Source organism: Corylus avellana, chromosome ca8 (genome assembly GCF_901000735.1).
Source record: "Corylus avellana chromosome ca8, CavTom2PMs-1.0".
Lineage (NCBI taxonomy): Eukaryota > Viridiplantae > Streptophyta > Magnoliopsida > Fagales > Betulaceae > Corylus > Corylus avellana.
This window is the reverse complement of record NC_081548.1, coordinates 4,695,388-4,715,109: the sequence shown is the minus strand read 5'-3', so window position 1 is coordinate 4,715,109 and position 19,722 is coordinate 4,695,388. Positions and strand designations below refer to the sequence as shown.

The 19,722-nt window shown below is 35.4% G+C and overlaps 1 protein-coding gene across 1 annotated transcript in view; it reads left to right on the top strand.

Annotated features, from left to right (window-relative positions):
* Positions 1-18,033, top strand: part of LOC132189119 (uncharacterized) — a 51,852-nt gene extending 33,819 nt beyond the window's left edge. Inside the window, exon 3 of the mRNA XM_059603652.1 lies at positions 17,588-18,033. Within this exon, the coding sequence (XP_059459635.1) occupies positions 17,588-17,775 (188 nt within the window). The 3' untranslated portion in view covers positions 17,776-18,033. The remainder of the gene's footprint in view (positions 1-17,587) is intronic.
* The last annotated feature ends 1,689 nt before the right edge of the window (positions 18,034-19,722 follow it).

Below are 19,722 nucleotides of genomic sequence, written 5' to 3'. Positions count from 1 at the left end.
ATTGTAAGTTTACAAAATAAATAAATACAAGAGAATGACATCAAAGACATTTTCAACATTAAAACTACCTCCCACTCTGTTCTCTCTGGACTCGTTGCCCAAAAATTAGGAATAGGATCCTCTTTAGTTTAGTTGAATTAGATAATATTCAGTTAATTATATTTTAGGGGTATTTTTGTCTTTTCAATTTTTAAGGGGACAAAAATATCCATTCAATATAATTAACTGGATATTATCTAGTTCAAATGAACTTGAGAGATACTAATTCCAAAAATTGCCTTACAATATCTTTTTCGTTACTATTTATTTATTTATTTTTTACCCTTACGATTTTGGGGCAACTCTTATTTATCAAACATCTAGGCTCTAGCCACTCCGACATATCAAAGGCAGAATGCCCATATAGTCCAGGCCTCAGCTCACTCTTATTAGATGGGGAAATTGGGCTATTCTATTGGATCTGGTTAGTTACCTTGGGGCCTTTCTTTCACGAAGAACTGGCTAATTCTCTCGAACTTGGACTCTCCCTGCTGGACTGAAGCCTTTCTTCTCAATCTTATTGCCATGAGGCCGATGACCCATCAAAGGTGGCGTGTCCTTTGTTGGGGGAGACCTTACTTTCTCCAATTTGTTTGACCCAACAAACAAGAGGTTTTTTTTTTTTTTTGTTAAAAAAACAAAAAAAAAAAAAAAACTTTGTGATTAAAATAGTGATCATATCACTAATAAGTAATAATTAATTAATATTTTTGAAGATCAAAATATCATGGACGTCCAATAAATAAATTCAGCGTCCATACATATCTCTAGCATACACTCAGTTTATTTATTGGGCGCTGAATTAAATTTTGAGCGTTGGCTAAAAGATCTTACTACTCAAAATTTAATTATTCAATGAAATTTGTTTCCTTGTTAACTATGTCTAAAAAACTCTAAACAGATAAATATCACAATTTTATGCGGAATTAACGGATATTTATCAAAGCAAACAATTACCGAAATATGAACAATCACACACAAAGATTTTGATGACAAAGATGAAACCTTTTAGAAAACATTCTAAAAGTAAAACCTCTCCGGGGCAGCCAAACCCAGGAAATCACTATCAAAAGATTATCCAGAGATTACAGACACTAGGAACACTTACAACCATTTGCAAGACCTTGACTCTGTAAGATCGACAAGCTTCCAACTTGTCTCATCGCTCACAATCTTCTTTAACGTGATTCTCCTTTATCGGACCCTTCCGATATACTTCAATTAAGCACACAATCAATACTAACAAAAATCCTCTAAGAGGAATCAATTTGGCTCACAACAAAATAATCACTCAAGCACAGCCTCACAAGAACTCTCTGAGGGTGAAAATTCGTGCCTCTTTCTTCAATAATGATGTATATATACCCCCGACAAAACCCTAGACCTAACCCACTTAAAATCACGTTTTTGGGCCTAAAACTTACGGGGTGTCCGGACATGTTAATGGGCTGTCCGGACACGGCTTTGCGGAGCAAAATTTGAGTTTCTGAAAATGAGGTCCGGACCCAGGGAAGGCATGTCCGGACCCAGGGAAGGCATGTCCAGACATGGGTGAAACAGCATTCTGGAAATACTGTCCAGTCTTGATCAACAGCTCCGACTATTGGGCGTTTGTGGTCCGATTGAGCTGAAATTTTGCAAGGATGTTCCTAACATATGAATCTACATTATGAACGGTGGAGATTGGATTCTGAGCATTCTATATCAGTGTTTGAGCCCATGAACAGTAGCCTCTGCATTTTAGAACTGAATTAAGCCAATACAAGAACTAACAATGTCTCTATTGCATGTATGATTTAGGATACATACATAATTCGCAGCTTAATTTGTAAATGGTTATGCATCACATAAAAATGAATAAATTAGAAGTTATAATTGTTCTTTTAGAAGATGGAAACAACATACATTCATGGATGCACTGGAAAAACAAAAAAGATCAGCAACATTTTATTCTTTCAAATAAGTATACTGCATGTGTGTAGCAATTAATTCCAGGATTTATACAAAAGAATTCCAAAATGAAATGGAAAGCTCAATCGGATAGCTCAATCGGCTGTGAACCACGCTTCATGAAGTGGAGGTTACTAGTTCGAATCCCCCCTCCCCCTTCCTTTGTGTAGACATGTCAAAAAAAAACACAAGAAATGGAAAGAAAGGCTGGCAAGTGTTTTTGTTGCCATTATTCTTACATATATGCACCAATTAAAATAGTAATTAATACGTTAATTAGAGGTTTTGAATTAATTTTTATTTATTTTTTATTTTTTATATTTATGTTGGTGCCCATGTTAAACCAGCTTTATTTCCTCTCTATGGCACGTCATGAGGAATCATTAATACTCTAGCATATGCACCTAAGGGATGGCCGGATTTGGCGCCGAGGGGTTGACGAGAACCCTCTATATAGAGACTAGCAAATGAGCCATATTGTGACTAACAAAGGCCCTTTGGCCTAGTGTTGAAACGGGGGTGTGAGTGCCTGGATGGGTTGCGGATGGAGGGACAAGACTCTTCTGCAATGAGCCTAACAAATGAGCCATATTGTGACCCATGTAGGCCTTTTGGCCAATTGTTGAAGCTGGTATATAGGTGCCTGGATTGGGTGTAGATGGAGCCACAAGACCCCTTTGCAGTGATCCCATCAGTTAAGTGAAATTGTGACCTGCAAATGCTCTTGAATTGATTGTCAAAGCAGAGTGAGTGACCGGATTAGGAGCAGATATAGGCACAGGGCCCCTTTGCAATGATCCCATCAAAGGAGCGAATTTATGACCTGCTAATGCTCTTGAACTGATTGTTGAAGCAGAGTCAGTGACTGGATTAGGCTCAGATGGAGGCATATAACCCCTTTACAGTGATCCCATCAAAGGAGCAAAATTGTGACTTGCAAAGGCCCTTGAACTGATTGTCGAAGTGGACTCCGTGACTGGATTAGGCTCAGATGGAGACACAGGACCCTTTTGCAGTGACCCTAGCAAAAGGTTTTTGTTCATCAATTTTTGTTCTTCTTGTTGTAATATTTGTTACAAACATTTATTTTTCAGTCATTTGAAAATGTTTTTTCATTTGATGATATATTCACAAGTTTTTATGATAAATAAAAATCATCTTTAACCATTTTGGTTTATAACCGTTTGTATTTATTACTTGGTTATGAGATATAACTTTTATGACCGTTTGTATTCATTATTTGGTTATGAGATATAATTTTTATGACCGTTTGTATTTATTACTTGGTTATGAGTTATTATATAAAAATTAGTTTTAATTGATTTTTACCATTTTGACCGTTAGTCTTTAACAAGTTTTATTGTAGTTTGACCATTTGATTATTAACAAATGTTTTATTGTTTTTTGGTATTATGACCATTTGATCATTAATTATATAAAGAAAGAAAACATCCCCAATCCCATGATATAGTTGCAACAAGAAAGAAAAAAAGGCAAACTCATTTTTTTTATAAAAGAGTTTTGTCATATTTTAGAAGACCGATTTGCATAGAATTCTATTCTATTCAATTTTTATTTTCTCTTTCCGGTTTTTTATTAAGAAGATCAAAGGGTTGTTCTACTAATTTTCGTTATTGGAAGTACGTCCTTAACGAAGGTAGACGCTATAGTCTAATCCTGGAGGTTGCGTGTCAAAGGATCCGATCGCACCGAGTTATAAACTCTGGGAGGCACGAATCAACCTTGAAGGACAACGCTCTTTCGTGATTCTATAGCATTGTGAGATCTTTCCATACTCTACTTTTCTTCTCTTGTATTTTATTTATTTTATTGTTTAATTTTCATATTGTAATAATTTTATATCAATGAGAATTTGTGCACCATCCAAAATTATTTCCAACAATCTTAAAGGTTGACTCGTGATGGTTGCACAAATATTTTGATTAGTATCATAACAATGGTATTTAAACTTATGAAAATGCAAATGCTATAAGAGTTTGCGGTATGCAATTCACATATGAGAAAGATGAAATCAAATATTTGAGTGGAAAGATTTTGTATTCATTTGTTAGAAAAAGAATTTAATTTCTTGTGTAGTTGTTGAAAATGAAAATATTTTGATTGTAAGAGTTTTCAATTATTTGAACTCAATTTATTGATTGTCAAATAATCTTTTATTGTTGGGTTACTATTCTTACAATAAAAAAAGTTAAGCCTTTTTATGGATTTTTTAGAACTTAGCATTTTTTTGTTATGTTGTGTTAAGCTTGGCTGGAAAACATCCATATAAATTAATAATAATAACTGTGAGTGATTACTCATTTTTGTGATGGAGAAAATACATAGGTATTGCTAATTGTGTGCAGAGAATACCACTTTTCTAAAGATTTTTGCAGGTAAGCACATAGTAAAAGGAAGAGATGTGATGCGCGTATTGAGTCGATTGGTTCTCACGACACCTAGTTGGTATGTGGTGATGACAATCTATTTTGGAAGATCTTGGAGTAAAGTTGTTGGCTCTGCTGTGAGTTTTAAACTCTAATTCATAGGTCTTATTTTTAAGGCATAATATACATTTCATTTATTAAAATGAAAAAAAAAAAAAAAAAATAGAAGTTATGGTGGTACTCCTTGATTGAATTAAAGCTGGTGCCAAGTTTTATAATTACATGAATTTTGTATATGATAAGCGGTGGCTTCTATTGATTCATCTATTTCAAAAAAGAAATAGTATCTAGCATTTATGTTAGCTATGACATGCTAGATTAGCATAACCACTTTAAGTTATTTGGTAATTCCTCATATATATCATTGAGCTTTCAAATTTCTCTGACATGATGGTTCAGAATAAAATATATGTGATTATTGAGGTTCATTTGATACATGATAAATTTATCATATCATAAGAATGATATCATTGGCGTATTTATTAAAATGAGCCAATAATAGTTGATTATTATTTGATTGGGCTTGATACTTTGCATATTTATTGGGGCTTTAGTTAAAAAGATTTTATTTTTAAAATCTTGATAGAACTTGAAATATGTAATCCCTATATATATAATATATAAGGATCATGTTGAAAAATCACAAGTGGTGATTAGTATTTTTAAAACATCTTTAGAACTGTCAATTGACAGAAAATAAAGAAGAGTAAATGATAGATCATACTTATAGAAAAATTGGCTCATAGAAGTTATTTCTTAAAGTTCTTGTGAGCTATTAATAGAATTTTATTTTCTTGTGATTACTTGATTTATTTCATTTGGTATGATAAATTTGTACATGTAAATCTTGGCGACACTAAGAAAATGAAAAGAACTGATGAATGCTATGATTGTCAATTTTTGGGCTATTCACCAAAGTGTGGGGGGAAGCCTTTATTTTGTTTGTCATATTCATAAGCATTGTTTGAAATACCTCGAAGTGTGTGGCTATTTGACAAATGTTATGTTACTTAAAACCTAAAATGAGGAAGCTTAGTTTTTAAAACCTATGATTGTGATTTTATTAGTTTTACATGTAATAGTTCATGCTATAGATTCCCTACTATCAAGAGTGATATTTTAGATTACAATAATATTATTGAATTTAAAAAAGGTTATTATCTTTGATCATGTGTTCCTTTGAAAAATAAGGAAAAAATTATTTCATGATTTTTTGGTGCTTCTAATAAAATTGTTGATGATGTGTAAGAATTGAGAAGAAGCAAGCGAGTTAGAACGAAAGGAATCTCGGTATGGATTTTATTGCTTATATTGTTGATGATGATCCAATATGTTATGGTGAAGCAATTAAATCTATTTTTGATGCATTTTATTTATTTTTAATTTAATTGGTTAGAAGCTATAAATAATTGAAATCAATTATGTCTAATCATGCTTGGGAACTCATTGAGTTACCTCCTAAGACCAAATCAATTTGTTATAAATAGGTGGTTAAGAATAAGCTTAAACTAGATGATACAATAGATAAGCACATGGTAGACTTGGTAGCTAAAAACTACAAGTAAATGTATATGTTGATTATTTGATACTTATTTTCCAATTACTAAAATTGTATCTTTTGGAATGTTATTTGCCATTGCTTATATTTATAAATTTGTTGTACATCAAATGGATGTCAAAGTTATTTTTCTAAATGATGAAGAGATTTATATGGAGCAGCCCGAGGGACTAGTAATCCCCGGTCAAGAACATTTGTGCAAACTAGTGAAATCCTTGTATGGATTAAAGCAAACTCCTAAACAATTATATGAATAGTTTGACAAGGTGATGTTGTCTATTGCATATTTGATTAATGGTGCAAGTAAATACATAACAAATTTTACAATAATGAATGTGTCATTATTTATTTTTTAATATATTGATGACTTGATTATTTTGAACTAACATTGATATTGTGCATAAAGTTAAATTATTTCTTCCATCTAATTTTGATATGTAAGACATAGGTAAAGCTAATGTCAAATTGGACATTAAAGTTATTAGGGATAATGATTGCATTATTTTATCTCATACATATAATGTTGATAAGATGCTTAAAAGATTTTGAGCACTTTTATTATCCACCTATGTCTACGCCATATGATTCAAAAATACACTTGGTTAAGAATCATGGTGATGGTGTTTTTGTAAGAAAAATATGCACAAATCATTGGTAGCTTGATGTTTTGACAAACTGTATATGTCTCGGTGTTACATATATTGTTAGTAAATTGAGTAGATATGCTCATAATCATGGTATTGAGCCATTGTGATGCGATCTCTAAATTGTTGAAATTTTCAAAGGCACAATTAATTTTGGTTTGTCTTATTGTGATTATCCTGCTATATTGAAAGGAATGCAACTATATTATTGATTCAGATGAGCAAAGCCTACAAATGGCTATTATGTGTTTACTCTGATTGGAGGAGCTATCTCTTGAAAGTTTTCAAAAAGACTTGCATAGCAAGGTTTACTATGGAGTCAAAGTTAATTGCCTTGGAGAAGGCATGAACTGAAGATGAATGGCTAAAGAATCTATTGGTTAATTTATTTAATTTGCCTTTATATGCTAACATAGCTGGATCTATGTGTTTATTGTGATTGTCAGGCTGCCAAAGCTCGAGTAAAGAATTTATAATGAGAAAGTGCACAATATTGTGAGGCAGCTTATTGAAACCGGTATATGTCCATGGACTTTGTGAGGTCATAAAAGAATTCTGCAGATTCTTTGACCATGCCACTAGCAAGAAGGCTAGTGAGAGAAGCATCGAGGGGGATAGGACTAATACCCAAATCATGACACTGTGATTGATACCTAACCTCTATGATTGGAGATCCCATGAATGAGGTTTAATGGGAAACGAAGTCACAAGTGAAATGAGGTATGGTACTGTCAATTTATGTTTATTAACTATCTTGTTAGGAAGATTAGTGATGAGTCCATCCCTATGGTGTAAGACAGTACAAGATGCAGAGTGATTAAGGATGAGCTTAAAGCTCTTAATGGATTCATAGTTCTTACTTGTTGGGATGGGGTGTTCCCTGCACACACTCTTAATGGATACCACCTATATGAGTGTGGAGGTGTCATCTCCTATAGACTTGGGTAGGTCTCTAGAGCACTCATGAAAGCCATTTTATGGTGTAATAACAAAAGATGCAGAGTGAGTAAGGATGAGTTTAAAACTCTTAATGGGTCCATAGTCCATACTTGTTGGGATGAGATGTTCTCTGCACACATTCTTGATGGACGCCACCTATGTGAGTGTGGAGGTGGTGCCGCCTCTTATGAGACTTTGGCAAGTCTCTAGAGCACTCATGAAGCCCAGAGACGCATGGCCTGTATAAGGCGCCAACCCGCTATAGAACAACCCAATTTTCTTTATTTGATTTAATTTAACTTTTTGTTTATTTGATTTGATTTAATTTTTTGTTTTTGGAGAAAGTTATGTGGATGATAAGTTTGTTTAATTTGTGAATTTTTTAAAAGAGTTTAACTCTACCACGATTCATTAAGTTCATATTTATTTATCCTAGGTGTGATTAAAACTTTCGGGTACCACATCGATGCATGCTTTTAATCTCATTTTATTCTAATGTTTGTAACATATGCAGGATTGTTGTAATATTTGTTACAAACATTTATTTTTCAGTCATTTGAAAATGTTTTTTCATTTGATGATATATTCACAAGTTTTTATGATAAATAAAAATCATCTTTAACCATTTTGGTTTATAACCGTTTGTATTTATTACTTGGTTATGAGATATAACTTTTATGACCGTTTGTATTTATTATTTGGTTATGAGATATAATTTTTATGACCGTTTGTATTTATTACTTGGTTATGAGTTATTATATAAAAATTAGTTTTAATTTGTTGAAAATAAGATAAGCGTTCACAAAAGGCACGCCTCTACGTGTACAAAACCAAGTGACACAACACTTGGCTTGTAAGTAGGAAACTGACATTGTCAGTTATTCTAAAAAGATAAAACTGATATCTTCATTTTAAATGAGTGATAGTATAAATAATCTCCTATAGAATACTTTGAGAGACGAACGTATGAAAAGGAAAAACAGAAAACAACTCTCTCTCTCTCTCTCTCAATATAGTTTCATTGGTGGTGCTCTTAGACTGTGGATTCTGTGAATACTACTCCAGTATTTCTAGTAGTGTATTCCATCACTGGGAAAATGAAGAAATTCATTGAAGAATTTGATTGCAGTGCAAATAAGGTACTCATTCCACTGTGCATATTAATTTTATAACATTGGTATCAGAGCCAGGTTTTGTGTTTCTCATTGTATATATGCCTTTGTATACATGAGAAATTGCAATGAAACCAAGTCTCTGATTAATATGCCATTTTCATTAATATATGGCCTTTAATGGCAAATTTCAAAAATGAATGAATTAGACTACCAAATTTATACATGTTGTAGAGAACATTCATATGAATATGCCCACAAAATTTGGTGATGATTGGAAATGTATATTGAGAGATATAACATTCTTAGTTGAAGAACATGAAAGTTTGTTTTTATTTTTCTGATAATTGTTTATCATCAACTGCGTTAATTTTTCATATGGTTAGATTATACTTGTCATAAGGTTTAATTTGACATATGGAATGCGAAAAACGGACCTATAATGAGGGAGATCTGAAGGATTTAAGTTTAAGGGCGAGTCTGGAAATAGGGCGACAGTCCGATGTTCAGAGATAGAAGAAGGCCTGGTTCAAATAACCGTTTATATATTTGAACTGTTGCACCTTCTCAAGAATCTGCTTTGGCCTAATGGTCAAGCGGTGCTTCTATAATTACCGTGGCCCTGTTTCGATTCCCCTGCAGAATTTTTGGTAAATTTCTTTTTACTGAAATCATGCAGTCCACGTATGCCTTTAGTAAAAAGATGAAGGCAAGTGGGTTTGAACCCTTGCCGTGTGGAAATAGTAGCAAACACTATAACCACTGGGCTACTAGAATCCTTTAGTAATGGAGTTCCATTTGTTATTTATAATAGAATAATACATTTGCATAAATGAATGAAAATTCATTTGTTGAAGAGATTGCATGTTAAATATTTTTCTTTGTACAGTCTGTTTAATATTGGCATGTATGTAAAATTGTTAGGGGTTGTAGTAATTTTTATGGATTTATTTTTTATATAAGGATTGTATATCAAAATCCATAATTATTTCTTTGGAGAAATTTAACGCATGCTTATTCTTTTAAAATTTGTTGAGATAATTTTTTAAGAGCATGTGTAGCCCCTAAAATGATGACATTGAATTTATTCTTGGCATGATATTTATGTTTGTTGCCTAGAATTAATTTAATAGTGGGAGTTATGGTTGAGTTAAATTTATTTTTTCTCCCATACATAATTTTGTGCGAAAATTAAGTTAAATATTAATATTTATGACACTTGTGGCACGGGAGATGATTATGAAGCTTAGCGATTTTTCGATCTCGCGACGTGTTAATAATTATTTTATTTAACTTAGATTATCGCTACAAATTTTTTATGTGTGTATAATATCCCTTTGCGCAATTTCTTTGTAGTAATATGGCTTCAAAAAGTATTGTTGCTGATTTGAATAAAGGGGAAAAATTGGATGAGGAAAATTATGACATATGGCATCGAAAGATTCGATATGTTTTAAATGAACAAGAGGTCTTGGAGACCTTGTCCCATTCACTGACTGAGCCAATGCAAGGGGATACCGAACAAAACATAAGAGATTTTGCTGCTTTTGAAAATTGGCGCAAAAAGGATCAATCTGCGCGCTTTACTATGTTAAGCAGCATGCACAATGATCTAATTGGTGAGTTCGAGGTATATCCAACAGCTTAAGATATGTGGGAAGCACTGAAGATAAAGTTTGGTGGCACTTCTGCCATTAGACTGCGCAGATTGACCATGAGATTTGACTCCTACAAGATGCGCACAGATCATATAATGAAGCTGCATCTTAGGGTGATGTCATCCATGATCCGCAAGCTCAAAGCAGCTGGAAACCAACTTACTGATGAGAAACAGGTCCAAGCGGTGATTCGTTCACTACCAAGCTCTTGGGAAGCTATGAGCCAAAATCTGACGCACAATGAGAACATTAAAACTTTTGATGATGTTTCGCGTCATTTGGAACTTGAAGCTGAGCGCCTAGAGGCTGCTAAGCCCAACAGTTTTGCATATTTGGCTGAGTCAAGTTCGCGTAGGGCATATAGGCCTAAGCGCAAGAACAATGACAAACATGGAGCTACTGGACTAGGGCCCAAGAAGGCAAAGACTTACAAGCGCAAGAGAGGTAACACGCTGGTCAAAAAGACAAGTCTAAGCTGCTTTGCTTTAACTGCGGAAAGGAAGGCCACTTCACTCGTGAGTGCACTGAGCCGAAGAAGGTACTCTCTGACTTTTCTCACTATGTTTATGTATCTAGCCATGTTTTGGTTGCTCATTCCTCTCCTATGTGGACTGTAGATTCGGCAGCAACGAACATGTAGCTCGAGATCGGGTCGGATTTGTGGAGTACCGTCGAATTCCTGTTGGGAGTCGAGATATAAAAGTAGGGAATGGAGCTCGCATGGAGGTACTTGGTATTGGTACCTACAAGCTGGACTTGCGAGGTGGACGCACTCTATTACTCCATGATGTGTTATACGCTCCCGAGATTCGACGAAACTTGCTTTCTGTAGTTACGTTGCTTAAATTTGGTTTTCGGTTTGTATTTGATAATGGTGTTTACATATATTTGGGAACAACATATTATGGATGTGGTTTTATTTCAGATGGTTTTTTAATATTGGATTTGGATTATTCTAGTTATGATAAATCATTTGCTTTATTGACTTCTTCTGATAATGTTGATTCAATTAAATGGCATGCTAGGCTTGGCCATATTGGATAAGAAAGGATGACTAGATTAGCTAGAGAAAACCTATTAGGCAATCTTGCTAAAGTGTCCTTGTCCACATGTGAACATTGTCTTATGGGAAAGTCAATTAGAAAACCGTTTGGAAAAGCCACTAGGGCATCTTTTCCATTGCAATTAATCCATTCAGACATCTGTGGCCCAATGAATGTAAGGGCAAGACATGGTGGGTTTTATTTCATCACATTTATAGATGATTTTTCGCGATACGGTCATGTTTATTTGATTTCCCATAAATCTGAAGCATTGGATTGTTTTAGACGATATATGAATATGGTTGAGAATCAATTAGACAAGAGTGTTAAAACTCTAAGAACTGATCGTGGACGTGAATATCTTTCTGAGCAATTTAGAAGGCTTTGTGATGAAAAGGGAATCAAAAGGCAACTTACGATGCCAAGTACGCGGCAGCAAAATGGCGTGGCGGAAAGGAGAAATCAAACTCTACTAGAGATGATTAGATCAATGATGGCGCAAGCAAACTTACCAATATCATATTGGGGGGATGCACTTTTGATTGCTGCCTACATTCTTAACCGTGTGCCCTCCAAATTAGTACCTTCTACTCCTTATGAGTTATGGACTGGCAAGAAACCCAATTTGAGTTACTTGCGGCCATGGGGCTCAGCGGGATTTGTTCATGACACTTCTCATAAGTATGGGAAATTAGGCCCTAGAGGAAAAGAATGTATCTTTTTAAGATATTCAGAGCATTCCAAGGGCTACGTGTTGATAGGAGAACAAACCAAAGGAAGGGTGACTGAGATAGAGTCACGAGATGTGGATTTCATCGAAGATGAGTTTCCAACCAGAGGTGAAGTTGAAAGAAATTTAGAGCTTTATGAGGCTTTGGATCAAGAGGAAGGCGCTCTAAGTGGCCTAGTTGAGAATGAAGAAGAAATTCCTCAAACTCCTATGGATAGTGGGAGCGACTTGCCGCCTAGTGGGAGCATACCGCTAGTGGAGGATTCTCAACAACCTCAACCGCGTAGGAGCAAACGTGGAAATCTTCCCCGTCGTTGTTTCGAGATTGAAGGGGAAGCTTTCATGATTGGTCCGCATGATGATGATGAGCCTAGGACAGTTCAAGAGGCTCTCTCATCTTCTGCAAAAGATGAATGGATTAAAGCAATGAATGATGAGATCGAGTCAATGAAGACTAACCAGGTCTGGGATTTGGTGAACCTACCGCCAAGGCGAAAGACTATTGGGAACAAATGGGTTCTTAAGGTCAAACGCAAGGCGAACGGTTCAATAGAAAGGTACAAAGCTCGTCTTGTGGCAAAAGGTTATACCCAACAAGAGGGTATAGATTATGAGGAAACCTTTTCACCAGTAGTAAGGTTTGCCTCAATTCGTCTGATTCTGGCCATAGTTGCTTCTATGAATTTGAAACTCTATCAAATGGACGTTAAAACAACTTTTCTCAATGGAGAACTAGATGAGGAGATCTATATGGATCAACCAATTGGTTTAATGGCCGATGGACAAGAGCGCAAAGTATGCAAGCTAAAACGGTCCATCTATGGCCTGAAGCAATCATCTAGACAGTGGTATCTAAGATTCCATCGAGCTATTCTTTTGAATGGGTTTACGATGACCGAAGAAGACCATTGTGTTTATGTCAAACGGTCCAAGGGGAGTATCATCATTTTGTCATTGTATGTTGATGATATCTTGTTGGCTGGAAATGATAAGGATATGATAGTCGCCACTAAAGGGTGGCTGTCCTCCAACTTTGAGATGAAGGACATGGGTGAGGCAGACTACATTCTTGGAGTTAAGATTTTCAGGGATCGATCAAAGAAACTTCTAGGTTTGTCGCAACAAACCTATATAAAGAAGGTTCTTGAATGCTTTCAGATGTATGATTGTAAACCCATTGACAATCCTATTGCTAAAGGTGAAAACTTGTGCCAAGAGATGTGTCCTAAGACTCAAGATGAGAAAGAAAAGATGACCTGTGTTCCTTATGCTAATGCCATAGGTAGCCTGATGTGTGCTATGATGTGTTCTCGGCCGGACATATGCTATGCAGTTGGCCTGGTTAGTAGATTCCAATCTAACCCCGGACAGATCCACTGGAAAGCAGTCAAGAGGATATTAAGATATCTCAAAGGAACCGCAGATTATGTACTTTGCTATCAGGGTTCGAATTTGCGTCTTGTCGGATATAGTGACGCCGACTGGGGTAGTGACCTAGACGAGCGCAAATCGACATCTGGATATGCTTTCTTGTTTGATAATGGTGCCATTACTTGGAGTAGCAAGAAACAACCCTGCATAGCGTTATCGACTATGGAGGCCGAGTATGTAGCTTGTTCTGCAGCGGTTCAAGAAGCTGTTTGGTGGAGGAGATTCCTTAAGCATCTTGAGATTGTCGCGGATGCTTCAAATCCTGTGACAATTCATTGTGATAGTACAACAGCTCTTGCTTATGCTAAGGACCCCAAGTATCATAGGAAAACCAAACATATCGACATAAGATATCACTACATTAGAGACATGGTTGCGTAAAAAGAGGTGGTCCTGAAACACATTTCTACTGGTCAAATGATTGCAGATCCCTTGACAAAGCCTATCGCTAGAGATGCTTTTTAGACTCATGTTAGGAGTTTGGGACTGTGTAGAATGTAATCATTTGTTATTCAGTTGACGATTGTTGTACTCTTTTGGGATATTTATTTATTAATGCATATGATGTTATTCATTATTTGTTTTTTGAATTATCATATGACATATTGTTTAATACAGACACTTATCAAATGATTGGTTCCATGGTATGAAAGGTATGTCAATAGGTTTAGATTGGCTCACTCACATGAGCAATCGCCTCTGGCGCTTGGGTAGCGAGTTGAGACGAGACATTGTGCCCTTTGATACTTGTGTAGCAAGTAAAGGTAGTTGACACAAACAAATGTTGCCTTAGTTGGTGCTAAGATGAGGTCTATAGTGTTGTTTAGACCATGCATGAATAACCCACAATTCATGTGACCTATAATTAGCCGGATGTGAGACCTTAATTTGGTGCCTAAGATGGTGAGCAAATGAGGGGCTCGGGTTAGGCGCTTGTGTAGCGACTAGACTAAGATCTGTACAGTTTATTGAGTTTATACATACAATTTTTTTTTTTAAGAGAACTTAACTGTAACATGTATTTCATACTACATGTGCTCATGCGACCAAATTGAGAAGGTGAGTAAATCAATCCCTATTTCCTCACCATGTGAGTTCCACAAGTCATTTTTCCATGACTATATATATTTTGTGCCCTTGTTGACTTTTTTGACTATGTCATAAGACGGAGGTCTTTATGTCTGCTACTCTAGTATGTTGCCTATGGCTATGATTGATGGAGTCTAAAGGGACATAACTAGGAAAGCGATTGGACCAAAGTTGAGTGGCATGAATGCGAAGGGAAGACTATTCAATAACATATTTCTGAGTGTATTCACTGTCAACAGGTTAAGGCGCTATATGATAATAGCGACATAATCGTGAATACATCATGGAATTTTATGGGTAGGTCAAACATTGTTCTGAGTTAACTCAAGAGGGATTAGAGATGTTTGATCTGATGTGTTCGAATGAGTCTAGGGCATAACAAGACATTTTTTTAGGGATGTTGCTATGCTGGTTTTTTTTTTTTTTTTTTTAATAAAGATTTGGTATAGTGCTCCCAACCTTCTTATGCAGGAGTACTCGGTGGTCGCACAGTCTATTTGCAAGTATGAATAATGAAAAATACATTGAGAGATGCATGACCGGGTCGTGCCCATTGTGTACGAGTGGGAGATGTTGAAAATAAGATAGGTGTTCACAAAAGGCACGCCTTTACGTGTACAAAACCAAGTGACACAACACTTGGCTTGTAAGTAGAAAACTGACATTGTCAGTTATTCTAAAAAGAAAAAACTGCTATCTTCATTTTAAATGAGTGATAGTATAAATACTCTCCTATAAAATAGTTTGAGAGACGAACATATGAAAAGAAAAAACAGAAAACAACTCTCTCTCTCTCAATATAGTTTCATTGGTGGTGCTCTTAGACTGTGGATTTTGTGAATACTACTCCAGTATTTCTGGTAGTGTATTCCATCACTGGGAAAAGGAAGAAATTCATTGAAGAATTTGATTGCAGTGCAAATAAGGTACTCATTCCGCTGTGCATATTAATTTTCTAACATAATTGATTATTACCGTTTTGACCGTTAGTCTTTAACAAGTTTTATTGTAGTTTGACCATTTGATTATTAGCAAATGTTTTATTGTTTTTTGGTATTATGACCATTTGGTCATTAATTATATAAAGAAAGAAAACATCCCCAATCCCATGATATAGTGAGTTTTGCAACAAGAAAGAAAAAAAGGCAAACCCATTTTTCTTTATAAAAGAGTTTTGTCATATTTTAGAAGACCGATTTGCATAGAATTCTATTATATTCAATTTCTATTTTCTCTTTCCGGTTTTTTATCAAGAAGATTAAAGGGTTGTTCTACTAGTCTTCGTTATTGGAAGTGCGTCCTTAACGAAGGTAAACGCTATAGTCTAATCCTGGAAGGTTGCGTGTCAAAGGATCCGATCGCACCGAGTTATAAACTCCGGGAGGCACGAATCAGCCTTTAAGGACAACGCTCTTGCGTGATTCTATAGCATTGTGAGATCTTTCCATACTCTACTTTTCTTCTCTTGTATTTTATTTATTTTATTGTTTAATTTTCATATTGTAATTATTTTATATCAATGAGAATTTGTGTACCATCCAAAATTATTTCCAACACTTCTCCATGCAAGCAAGCAGTGTATGAGTGCATGCTAATGAGAAAAAGCACTGTTGTGAGTGCAAGAAGCACATTTAGAAGCCTCATCTTCTTCTTTAAGCTAATTAGATGGGAATAAAAAGTTTGATGTAGAATCTGTGAAGGATATGGGGTATTTATATGCACCAACTTGTATGACTTCAATTAATTTCCACTTTTCTATATGTTGAAGTCGTTTTACTCTTGACCATTTACGCTGAAAGTAGAATGGGTCCGTCGCAAAGAAAGAAACTGGGTTTGATTTGAATCCTAAAGCTCACTTCTTTCACATGCATGAAAAAGAAGTCATTCAGTGCAATAAACGCACGGCATTGTTAATTAGTAGACTGGAAAGATATTTGATTAAATAATTAACCCTTTCTCATTGGCTTAATCATTTTAGATGACTTACGTACATATAATTTAACAGTATTTAATCAAAAGGAAGTTAAGGGACGATGGCCCAAGATTTCAAAGAGTTACATTTTCTAAAATTTTTAAATGTTAAGAAATAATCTCACATTGCTTGTAAACAAGACCTTTGGCATGTTTATAAAGAATGGACAACCCTCTCTTATTGAACCGGTTTTATGAAATGAGTTAAGCCAACGAATTTCTTCACTAAACATTGGTCTTAATGTCCATAAGTCCTATGTATAACCAAAAAAACCTATATATGCCATTTGATTCAACAATCAACTTGGAAATTCCTTTGCATATTCCCTGCAGCTGAAAACTATATACACTTTGCTTCCTTTCCGGGCATTTTGAATGGAAAAAAGAAATTGAAAGAGAACAAAAAGTCGGCTTAATTGACCCTTGTTTAAGCTAAACCTCATATCTTTAAAATGGATTTTCTAATTCAAATTCCACCTAGAAGTTCTGCCAAATATTGATCCCCTAGGAATGACTCCATTGATTTTTTTCATTTTCTTCATTAACCTAGGAGACCAGTGGTGTTTAGAGGTTGATGCTAGCGACTAAACCACATGGAATTTGTTTGTATTTAGAGTCTTTATCTGTTCGTGGAATGGTTTGTTTTATTTTATTTTATTGTCTTTGTTGTTCGATGCAGAATATGGAGTCCAAAACTAAATTATCTGCGACCATCACCAAACCCCACTTTAATTTGACGTGAAAATGTCATAATAATTTTAGGTTTTGCAACTTTTTAGACACTAGAGTTGCTGTTAATTATCTGGAGTCGTGTGAAATTAAGAAAGAAATACAAAGAACAAGCCTCCAACATATTTTTTGGCTGGAATTCTTAATCCTTAGTTTTGTTTATTCTCGAAAAAAGCTTTTCTCCACATGCTTTGGATGAAAACTCTGTTATTTGCAGGTGTAGTGATCTAATCCTGGGATTTGGCAGGTACGAGGCTGTTGAACCATGTTCTTGATCTCTGCTCCAAGCAAAACATGTTTGAGGTTTACTTGCATGTGCAGACAAACAATGAGGATGCCATAAACTTTTACAAGAAATTCGGGTTTGAAATCACGGACACCATAGAGAACTACTACACAAACATTTCCCCACCCGACTGCTATGTTCTTACATAGTATATCACTCAAAACAAGCAATAGTATTTCAAAGCTAGTCCACGATGGGAGAGTCCTTGGTAGTTGTGGCATTATTAATTGAACTTTACCTTGCATTGGTTATACTGGAGTGTTAGTTTCTAAACTTAGGAGGTCCTTAACATGCTGAAATGCATTGGTCACATTGGCTATTTGATACTTTGGCTGCTTTCTGGTTTAGTGAACTATTTTATTGATCTGATTAGTGTGCAAACAGTTGAAATTTTGTATTGTGTTGGGATTAGAGAGGTGTTTCCTGAATTATGATAAGACAGGCATTGTTGAATGGACATAAATTTTCGACAAACTGGGTTGTAAAAAAATTTCCCCAACCTAGTTTGTAGGAAATTTATATCCTAATTGAATATGTTGATACATGTTGATATGCCATTTGAGTTGATTGTTTACTAGACTACTATGTAAATGGCCGTATCTATTAGGTAAGACGTCTTTTGGTTAGGTGAGGTTTGTTCTATCTAGACATTTGTCTGAAAGGGTGGGGGCTCGGATGCCCTCTCACATGAGGTTGCCTATTGCACATGTAATTGGCAGTCTAATTACCCAGGATGTGGACTCGTTGGAACACTAGGAATTGCTTCACAGGTTTTGATCCATCATGCATATTAACACACAATGTTTTTGCATCTGCTTCATAACAATGCCTTGGACTCTAGATTTGCTATGATCCGTGATACACAGGGAAAAAGCTTAAGGTTCACCCCAATGGGATATAGCATATACTAAAAATCACCCGAAGATATTATTAGGGAGTTCAGGCCATATTATGATGAGACCAAAAAATTGCTGAAGACTCACCCAGATGGGATATTGTACAGCGGCACATTAGTTCTCATGTCCCACATTGGAAACATGTGGCTATCATAAACAAATCTAAAGATACAAAGACCAATCCTGAACAAAAACGATGCATCGCAAAGAAAAGGTGCTTTGCACCACGATTTGTAGCATGGTTTTCAGCTAAACGATTTCTAGCATTTACAATTTCTTATTAAACGACTCCTCCAATAGGCCTAAAATCTGTGTTATTGCAGCAAAGCAAAGCAAAAAATTGAATCCTCAGGCCTCTAAAACCTTCACCAAAGGCTACCATCAAGAACAAGATTCAAAAAGGAAGAGAGAGAGAGAGAGAGAGAGAGAGAGAGAGAGTTGAGACATATAACTGAGCAGTCTGAGCTATATAATGGATTACACAATTTTTATATACAAAGCTTTAAATTATTCCATATGTACAAATTCTGAGGTTTAGGCAAGCTATGTTATGCTGTAACAGCAGGGCACAAGTAAATTAACAGAGGTCCTCAACAGGATGGCTGCATGAGCTATTCAGTAAGCTGTAAGCCATCCCTGGAACCACCAACCCTATGCATTTAGAGCATTCAAATCCGGTTCAGCAACTTTTTGGCTAAATTTAGCAAAAAAAAAAATTACCTTTAATCTATTTTAGTTACCCACTTTTTTAAATTACTCACATCCAACTTAGCATTTTAACTTATCATTTTTATTATCTCATTTAAATATTCTCTCTATTATTTAAATATTATTTCTCTATTCTTTCTTTATTTTTTTTTTATTCTTTCTTTCTTAATCAACAGCATTTTATAATTTTCTCCCAAATTTGGAATCCTCCATGGTTGGCCAGCGACTCCGAATCATCCATGTCTTTGGATTGAAGAGAGACCCATCTTTGGAAAGATGCATGAAAGCAATTCAGATCAAAGAAACCCAGAAATTCAAAGAAACCCAGCATTGAGAAGAAGGGCCTTCTTCCAAACAAGCACCCAAAGAACTTACCTGAGTCAGTGAGTCTGGTTACCCCAAAACAAGACGTTTGTGGGGAAATTAGGAGATTCTGTGGAAAACCCAGAAGCCAAATTCTCTCCTGATGCCTCAACATCCTCTGCTACCTCA